The sequence below is a fragment of the Aplysia californica genome, unplaced genomic scaffold, assembly GCF_000002075.1.
Source record: "Aplysia californica isolate F4 #8 unplaced genomic scaffold, AplCal3.0 scaffold00220, whole genome shotgun sequence".
Taxonomy (NCBI): domain Eukaryota; kingdom Metazoa; phylum Mollusca; class Gastropoda; order Aplysiida; family Aplysiidae; genus Aplysia; species Aplysia californica.
This window is the reverse complement of record NW_004797490.1, coordinates 704,005-714,440: the sequence shown is the minus strand read 5'-3', so window position 1 is coordinate 714,440 and position 10,436 is coordinate 704,005. Positions and strand designations below refer to the sequence as shown.

At 41.2% G+C, this 10,436-nt stretch overlaps 1 protein-coding gene across 1 annotated transcript in view; it reads left to right on the top strand.

Moving 5' to 3' along the window:
• LOC106011939 (neo-calmodulin-like) overlaps positions 1 to 10,436 on the top strand; it is a 45,252-nt gene that overhangs the window by 33,961 nt on the left and 855 nt on the right. Inside the window, exon 4 of the mRNA XM_035970104.1 lies at positions 9,286 to 9,429. Within this exon, the coding sequence (XP_035825997.1) occupies positions 9,286 to 9,429 (144 nt within the window). The remainder of the gene's footprint in view (positions 1 to 9,285; positions 9,430 to 10,436) is intronic.

Sequence of the window (10,436 nt, the reverse complement as noted above, 5' to 3'; positions counted from 1 at the left end):
CACACACAAACACACACACACACACACACCTGCCGGCGCCCCTTCTCCCGTTTTCATTTCCCCTACCCGTGTAGATTGTGTTTAGTATTGGGTGGGAAACAAGTACAGCAACGGCGCGCTATCTAGTAAGATAGTATAGTAAGAGAGGTAACTCCACTAATGATAGAAAAACAAAAAACAACTCTTATGATTAAATGTCTAGCTCTCATTGGCAAAATTGAAGGCAATCGAAGCAGAGGTAGGCCTAGAGCAACAGACTTGGGGAACCTGAACAAGTGGGTGACAGGGAAAGATCAGAGAAACGTAGCTTTTTTCAGAGCATCCGAGCAAAGGAATGAACGGAGAAGCATGATCGCCGATGTCTGTCGCAGACCTGGCACTGGAGGATGATAATGATTAAATGAGCAACTTTTATCTGATGTCCATGTGTGATATATACCTGTATGTACCTCATCTCTCTTCTGTCTTTCCATCTTACTTAGTCATATTTCTCATCACTCTGTCAAGTCATCCACTTACAGGTTACTTTTGTGTCCCATACTAAACCAAAAGCACAATTACAGGCCCGACCAACTCAAACACTTTTTCTTTTGAAACGTTTGTGTCATTATCGTAGTGCTCGTGCCGAACTACTACACGGACATTCGAAGCATAATGGTCAGGCCATTCGCCTAACACTCAGGAGACTTGTTTGTTTTGTTGTTTAGTAGAGGTTTTACGGCGCTCACAACTGCATAAGGTCATAGGAGCGCCAAACAAGAGACTTGAATTCGATTCTCACGTATATTATTAAATACGTCCGTCTTTCTGAAGAGATGATTTTCAACACGACTGGCGTTGGAAATGCTCGCTTCCGGGAAAGATTGTTGTATTGATGTATCAAAGTACATTTCTAGGGATTTTTCTAGAATACAGATAATATGTGTTTATAAAAATATTGATCTATAAGACAAATTTTCCCCCTTATTTTCTGTTCTCCATCCGGGGCAGTGCTACTAACTGAAGTTGTCTTTAGGTCATTCCCAAAAGGGGGATATGAACAGGTTCTTATGCACAGTAGAACTGTAAATGGGCTGATTTATCAATGCCATGCTCATACTGTGCCGGAACAACATAGGGGGAACTGCTGCTTTTTCTTTCCTCATTCTTACTATCGTTATTTTCCCTCTACTTCTATTGTATGTTTGTAACTCTCTTATGAACTGCCATTTCCGAGGTGCCTTGATAGTAGAAACAGACTTTGTGCTGTTGAGGCTAAAGCGGTGAGCAGAGTAAGCTTGATTCCTCGTTTGGACTTCTTTGTTGAGATCCACCTCTTGGTGCTCATATTACCTTATGCAGCTGCGAGCGCCGTAAAACCAAACAATAACTATTTTTTTAAACTCAGACAAATTGACATAAGTCATTGTGCAATAGTTGAAGAATTAATTTTCGATAGTTAAGGAAATATTTGACAATAAGTTGCGCCTCAAAATTGTGACCGCACATAATATATACCGCACCAAACAATTGGTCGGTTTTTTTTTTAAGGACAAGCGGGCTGACCCAGATTTCTGGGGTTTCCAAGAATCTTGACCTATTCCAAAAGTTGGCGTTGCCCTACCAATAGGAGAAGTTTGGTTTCATTGATTGTATATTTGTTTGGTTATAGAGAAAACTCTCCTTGTCTTTTAAAGAAACTGAACAAGAGGCACAAACTTTACCTTCGATTTTCTCAAAACAGCATTTTTCGGGATAGCCCCCTGGTGCTTAAAAGTGACCAATTACAGCTCTAAATGTTGCTGCAACTTTTGTGTCGAGGGGTAGATCTAGTGCAATAAAGAACATCTGTGGAATGAGGCAAGATTTCTAATATTCCAAATAACGTGGATGCAGGCGACGTGAGTTATCAAAACTGTGCCCACCATTTCGGAACTTCACGGTGATATTAAAAATGGTTCCAGTAGGGAACGGGGAAGAGGGTTCCCAGTGCCCACATCCCTCTTGGTTCAATGGGGCAGTGGAAGATTATATAGGACTTACGCTTACATTAAAGAAAAACTCAGCTGGCAGTGAGTGAAGGCATATCTCCTCAATAATTATTTATAAAAATACCATCTCACATCATTTCTCACACCATCATATCTAAAAATTATCATTGCTCTCAAATCCTTAACATGCATCTAAATTTCTTGAATCTCTGTCTGTAACTGTTACATGTTATAATAATTATGTACGCAGCCTAATACGCTATTGGATACTTTCATGATCACCTTTTACTACTAATACGACGGCGTCGATCTCAAAGAAATGGGCAAGGGACAAAAAAAAGTTATCATTACCGGGCAACATATATAAGTAATGGAGTAGATAAAGAAATAAAGGGCAAAAGAAAAAGAAATAGAGTACACTATGATAAGAGAGAGATGTTGATGTACCGTAGTTTGTTTAGTATGGGGTTTTACGGCGCTCGCAACTGCATAAGTTCATATGAGCGCCTATGTACCGTAATTCAAAGTGACTATTGAAGGGTGAGAAAAAGAAAGAAGACAACAAAGACGAGAAAGAGATCAGAGAAGAGTCATACAAAAGGTGATAACGACTGTAATAAAGATCACACAGTAAATGATATCTCCAGCAACACAAATCGTAGGCACCAACTAAAAACGAAAGATTTATAATTATCACATAAATATAAGTATTCCGAATCCTGTTTCTTTGCGCTCAGTATTCTTGTTTCACTCCGAGTATCTGCTTGATCCAAACAGGAAGGGCATAATTACGTGAAAAAATGGCGATAAACGCTCAGCGGTGAAGAATTCTCACCTGGCAATGATTATCTCGCGCAGAAGAAATGGACCAGCACATGCGCGGGAGACGGTGGGAGCAGAAACGAACTGTACTCGCACACGCCTCGATTTCATCACATGCCTGGGACTGCTCAACCCAGACTTCCCTTCCAAGTGTGCGCGAGTTTTTGAAGAAAAGTTCGATTTTATCGCGATCAGCCCTTTCTCTCCTCCTCCCCCCACCCCCACTCCCTCCAACCATCCCTGCCAATCTCTCTGCATGCTTGCTATGCTGGGCATTGGTGTTATGCTGGATCGAATGCTGATGACCGTAGTTCCAATCCAAAACTACTTCTTAACCAGCTCGAATATGTGTGTGTGTGCGTGCGTACGTGTGTGTGTGTGTGTGTGTGTGTGTGTGTGTGTGTGTGTGTGTGTGTGTGTTTGTGGGGGGGGGGGTGAAAAAATAATAGCTACTTCCATGAACCCCTCCAGGGGCCCTAACGACATCTCATCACAAGTATAACATTCCCTAACATATTCGGTATTATAGCTACAGCAAGCGAAACACCCATAGATCACCTTGGGATATTTTGAAAGAGAGTATTATTACTCTACATCATAATGTACCAAATTTGAAACAAACGTTGGCAATCATGGTTCACCGTTAATTTCTCTGCTTGGGTGCTCTGAAAGAAAACAAAATACATATTATTATTATAGTCTTGGTTTTTCTCATTCCTATTGTTCAGGATTGTCACGCTGGTTATTCTGGGTCTACAACTGTCTCGTTTACCTTCTATATTTTTCAGTAAGAGAAAGGTATTCACTGCCTTTGATTAAAATGTCTGAGGAACTGGTTTTGTCTCATCCTTATTGCTTTTAATAGTAAACGGTCGACTTGGGCTTCTTTTTAGTAGAAGTCAGTTTGTCAGTTTGTTGGTGTTTGAGCGCTTCACCAGCTGCTTGCACAGTATACTTCCTAGGAAGCTGAGAATGTTTCTGAGTGCTCTATGGTCTGCTGGGGTAATAATATAGTGTAAAGCGCATAGAGTGGGGACATGCGCGATACAAATTCTATTTATTATTTATTTTTATATCATCTCATTGAATTCTTTTCCTTCCTTAAAATTCTCAACATTATCCTAAAAAAAACTATATTTCTATTTACTTCTATTATGATATTTAACTGTCTTTGGTACTCGTCCAACATTACCCAGTTCTTTGCGTGAGTGTGTGGGGAGAGGGGCGGAAGTGTTTCGTCTCTCAAAACCGATGCAGCCCATCGACTTACGAGTTAATAAATATAACCTGCAATAAAGACGCGTAGCAAGCCATTTCGCTTCCTCAGAATAACTTGGTTCTCTCTGCTCAGTACCCAGTTTTGAGAAATTGGACGTCACGGATTTTGAGTTTCACATCAGGTCAAGCTTTTTCGAAGGCAGTTCTTTGAATATCTTGATAACGACTCCGAATAATCTTACGATTTTGATAGAGCAGATAGGGTCGCTTTTAAGGACAAGCGGGCTAACCCTGATTTCGGTGGTATTCAGAAATCTTGACCTCCACCAAAAGTGGACATAGCCCTACCTGTAGAAGAAGTTTGGTTTCATTGGTTTGTACATTTGTTTGGTTATTGAGAAAACTCACCTTTAAAAAAAAAAAAGAAACTGAACGAGGGGCAAAAACTTTACCTTCAATTTTCTCAGAACAGCATTTTTTTAGGGATAACCCCCTTGTGTTTAAAAGCAACAATAGAACATCTGGTTTCTGATCTCATGGTCTTAGTAACTCACAACGGGAGAACATGTCAGATAGAACTTTGTAATTCTGAGATAGCGATTTATTGTCTGTGGCCCCCTGGCACCCGAGGATTTCCACAGACGCCTGCGCATGCAGGAAATGAACGCTCATAATATTACAGGTCTGTGTGGCTGATGTTCCGTGCTGACTGACATGACGCCCCGAGGCTTATTTTGTGCCGCCAGAGATAGCCAGACGGTGACTAACGAGTCGGTCATGATGATCGTAAACTACGTCTATCGTGAGCCGAACTTATGAAGCGTCCAAGACCAAAGATTTTGGCCCGTAGTTTTGTAGTTTTGTTACGGTACATTTAGCCGGAATATTGATTGAAAATCTCAACTGCGTAACTTTGTGTTGCAGTTTTTTGTTTTGGAGTTGTGGTTTTTTTGTGGGGGGTTTTGTAAGTGTTTTACGGCGCTCGCAACAGCATGAGGTCATTTGACCGCGCAGGACACATTAAACTTTTTCAGTTGGCAGGTAATTTTGAATTTTGCCCGGGTGGCGTCCGAAGCCTACTCTTATCGATTTTAGACCACCAAGGGATCTTTAACGTCGCAACTTGCACACGGGCCCTCCGAGATTTTTCACCCTTGTCCGAGAAGGCTAGGTGTAGATATCTCCTACCAGAAGATCAGGGGTGTGGCTGAAAGATAGCAGTAAAAAGGAGCCAAGGAGTAGCAGTAGAAAGATTGCAGAAAGAGTCAGGAGCCCAGAGGAGAGGGCAAAGGAGGTGAGGGGGTGGGGCAGAAAGAGGAGGCACAAGCAGACGGCAGAACACTGCTAGAGAGCAGGAAAGGAGGTGATATGAGTCAATTTTAGAGAGGAAACTTTTTCGGTCGCTACCCGGATTCGAACCCGGGACCTTTGAAAGAGAGGCTAACATCTTAACCTCCAGGCCACGAGAGCCCCCAAACTAGTCTATCGTGGGCGGAACGTACAAAGCGTCCAAGTCCGAAGATTTCTGGCCAGCAGTTTTGTAGTTTTGTTACCGTACATTTTGCGGGAATATTGATTGAAAATCTCAACTGCGTAACTTTGTGTTGCAGTTTGGCTTTTTAAGCCATAAAAAGTTATTCGAAGAACCCAAAAAAAAAATACGGGAGAGAAAAAAATACGTTTGCTTCTACAGCGAAATACAGTCAGTGAGACATAGAGTGAGATGTTCAAAAACATCATGTTATGTCTAACAGTCGATGCAGCTCTATATTGGTAAATATTATCATGCAAGCTGATGGTGTGTGGTTTGAGGGTGCCGCTGGTTGGTCCTACTCTTATAACTATTTTTCCTCCCTCTATTTCTGCTTTTTATCGTGCTATTTCTCAGCACTTTATCTTTGTTACCATGCCGATGCGATTCTCTCAACTGAAACTAAACTAGACATACTCACCTATCCGTCCGCTTCTCTGTCTGTCTGTCTGTCTGTCTGTCTGTCTGTCTGTCTGTCTGTCTGTCTGTCTGTCTGTCTGTCTGTCTGTCTGTCTGTCTGTCTGTCCGAAGGTGGGTTTTTTTCAGTTTGCCCACTCAGTTTGCCTACTCATCTACCTTTCTGTCATCTCTCTGTTCAGTTTGGGGACTGCTAGTACCCTAATCAGACCCTGAAGGAATATGGCATTGTCTACGTTCTCCGTAACGTTTATTAAATCTAGATTATATTACCTTACCATTTTGTCCAATAGATCTGTATTATCCATCACGGTGTGTGTTTACGAATGTGTTGGTGGGCATGGCTAGTACAAGGAACCATAAACAACTCTGTACATTACAGCTGTTGGCACTTTCACAGGTACGGTTTCCGTCTTAATTATCTTCCTTCACTCTCCACACATTACGCTGTCTTCTCTCTCTCTCTCTCCCTCTCTCTCTCTCTCTCTCTCTCTCTCTCTCTCTCTTTCTCTCTCTCACACACACTCTCGATTCTCTCTCTATCTGTTTGTCTCTCTCTCTCACTCTCTCTCTCTCTCTCTCTCTCTCTCTCTCCAGATAGATAGATAGATAGATATCTGTATGTCTGTCTGTTCAGGAAAGAGTAATTTGCCGTCAGCGTGTCGAAACGCTTCCCTTCTACTCAAAGTTACAATAATAAAGTCTTTATCTATCTGGGATTTGTAATACATATCTCTTTTTCTCTCTGCCAGCGAGAGGAAGTGTCGTCCATAAACATCATGTAGGCCTGTCAATAAATGAGTATGTCGCAGCATGTTTCTAAGTGAATGTCAGTTGTATGCACGGGTGGTTTGAGGGCGCCACTAGAAGGTTCTAATTCTGTTCTTACTATCTCTTGTTCCTATGTGCTTGTTTCATTTTTTCTCCTGCACAAAATAACAGTTATTGTGTCAATGTGCTTTTTTCACTTTGGTTAATTGTGGGCAAGGCGGTTAGAGAATGATAAGGAATTGGGGGCAGGGAGGGAGGTAGGGTATATCTTCCATATGCATACAAAAATTGATTAACATAATGCAGTCGAAAATTTGTGGCACTACTTATTGTCAAATAACTCCTTTTACACTATGACTTATACCAATTTGTCTCAACAGATAATTATTTTTAAGCATCTATGTGCTCCATTCTAGAAAAAAAATCCTTAATAGATATTAATTTTTTAAAATCCCGTTGGGTAGTTTCTACAGATTTTAAAATGTTTTTAAACCAAAACGCATTGGCACAACAAGCACATCGTTACTGAATAGGAGTGGGTAATATTGGTTACATTGTTCTTTACTTCTTATACTCGTGAATTCTATACTACTATACTAAAGTTGTTAGTGAAATTCTGTGAAGGTTATCTGAAGAATCACATACTCTTACCGGCATCTATATATGATAAAGTCAAGAAGGACAACATCAAACAAGATCACCTTCGTGTCACAGTACCCGACTACGATTCCCCCTCACCATCATGCTGGCTCTCATCAGACTGGTTATAAAGTTGGAGCAGTTATTCTTTCACGTGTTTTTTTTAATCAGAATATCGCAATTAAGGATGGGCTGAAGTTTCTGCCACACTGGTGAGCTGTGACGTAGACCATATACGTATGCAAAATGTGTGTGTGAGAAGCAGTGAGTCTGCTGTGAACGCTCCCATTTTCCTCGCGACGGAGGTTTGCAGTATGCTGGCAATCAAAAGAAAGGAACCACTTTTTGATTGCGTAAAAAAAAAATCTCGGCTTTTGAGTCTTTGCGTTTTCCTTTCAAGTGTGTAATATTAAGTACATGTAGTTTCAAAAGTAGGTCATGTTATGATAATAACATTTCAGTGCTTCAATTAGTGTTCACAGCACCAACATCAAATAATAATTTAAAAATTGGCAACATAATAGAAATCAATCCATCGGCACGTTTCTGCTATTGCCAGTACATTCGAAGTCAACAGAAAAAACTGTAATCACGCACACGCGCACGCGCGCGCACTCACGCACACAAACACACACACACACACATACACACACACACTAACACACATACGCGCGCACACACACTAACACACACACGCGCACACACACACACACACACACACACACACACACAGAGCGTGCGAGCGCATGCAAGCACATATACACAAACAAACAAACAAACACACACAATTAAGAATAATAAAGTGATACCTTTCATTTTTCTTCTTTTTCAGGCAGACGCACTGCCTGAGGATCAAATCTCTGGTAAGACTTCTTGAACAACGTAACCCTATCCGTACGCCCTGGGGTCATTTTGTACCCCCGGGGTGGTATTCTTCACATTTTAGAATACTTCTAGTACGAAGATCTCTTTGAAACTTACAGTATTTCTCAAAAAACCATTTTGACAGACGGCTATGCAAAGCGGTACGGATCGGATTAACGATAAATTTCCTCTTTGGAAGTGGTGGCACAGAGTTCCACACGTTCTGTGGATACGATAGCAAAACACGACGTACGGATAGGGTTAAACTTTTATCTTTTTTTAAATCGTTGCTTCCATCTATAAAATAGTTCATGTTTTATCGCCCCTTCTTAATTTTTCGGATTTTTTGGTCGTTTATTGTATTCGCAAAGTCATTGTTACTCCTTGTTTATATATCGATGATATTTATCTCTTGTAAAGACGTTTAGTTTGTTCATATACATAGGCCCTTTGGACACATGATGGTTTCACAATCATGGTAAACTGGTCAGGTGTACGTGCATTGTGTTAACACTGGTTCTATTTTTGGTACAGTGTAATGTATTTATATTTTTTCTGGTTTTTCATACTTATTTCTTCTTTTTCGGCACTTATATGACCTTATTGTGTTGCAAGTGCCGTAAAACTCTTACTAAAACAATTTCTTCTTTTATTTACATTACTTATTGACTTGATAAAGGGCCAGTCTTCGAAAAGACCCGACAGCTTTTCCAAAAAGCAGAACAAACGAAGTTTGTTATTGTAGCTTTTAAATGTGTCTTCACTGAAAGTCAGAGAGTCTGATACAATGTTTTTCGTGCTCTACAGAAGAATTGGGTTCATGCCTTTTTCAAACTTGTGCTGGTGGTATAAGTCTTAGTGCTTTCATTGCACATTTGATACTACATATTAGTATGCTTTGAACGTGTCTGCCAGTGAAAACAAATTTTGCCACTGAAGGAAAAATTCTTAAAAGGAGCACTACTCTTTTTTTCCTCAAATTGCTTGTCATGGTTATAGTTGTGCTAGTTCTTTGGCCTTTCTTTGCTTTTGATATACAACATTTTTATTCAGAATTCAAAGAGGCGTTCAGCCTGTTCGACAAAGATGGCGACGGCACCATCACCACCAAAGAGCTGGGCACAGTCATGAGATCCCTGGGACAGAACCCCACAGAGGCCGAGCTACAGGACATGATCAACGAGGTGGACGCTGACGGTGAGTGGGTGAGGGGGAGGGAGAGGGAGGGATAGGGAAGGAGAGAGGGAGGGAAGGAGGAAGGAAGAGGAAGGAAGGGAGAGGGAGTGGATTGGCAGAGAGGGACAGAACCCCACAGAGATCAACGAGGTGCACGCTGATGGTGAGCCCTTGTTTTTGTAAACCCAAAGCAGTGGAGTTCTTTTGGAAACCCAAAACCATAAAATCAAATGAAAGTGGGGGGATAACAAACATACATGGCACATCCAGTCATCAAGCCAGAGAATCTGCTTCGAATCCTATTTCTTGAAGCGTGGTGTGCTTCAAACTTTTTGTGACGGTCAGGCGTGCATATATTGCCCACGTTGAAAACACCTCAGTTACCAAAAGCAAGAAGAAGAGTCGGTTATCAAGAAAAACTGGAAACAAAATTGTTCATAGTAATTATTAACAAGTTGAACGTTCGAAAATCATAGCTTCCTAAGGAGTTTACTGTTATATACATAGAAATAATTTGCTGTGTTGAGGAACACGCGTAGCCCTACCACCACTGACATCTACCAGGAGAAGGAGGAGTCGGGGGAAGAGGAGGAGAAAAAAATTGTGCGTCGGTAGACAAGTGGTGATGCTCTCGGACTCTCTACCGTAAGGTCGTGGGTTAAAATCCCGTAAGGGGCCCGACGTTGTGTCCTTGGGAAAGGCATTTTGCACGAATTTCCCTCACTTCACCCAGGGAAGAATGGGTCAATTTCTGAGAATGAGTCCCCAGCTATAGACAGAGAAAGGTCTTGTCAGTCTGTTAGTGCTTGGGCTCTTAATCGGCTGTTTGCATTGTATACTTCCCTGAAAGCCGAGAATGTTTCTCAGCGTTATAGAGTCTTCTGGGGTAATAGTATAGTGTAAAGCGCATAGGGCTTGCTGTAGAGTGGGGGTATGCGCTATACAAATGCTATTTATTATTATTATTTTGAAGAAGAAGAAGAAGAAGAAGAAGAAGAAGAAGAAGATGAAGAAGAAGAAGAAGAAGA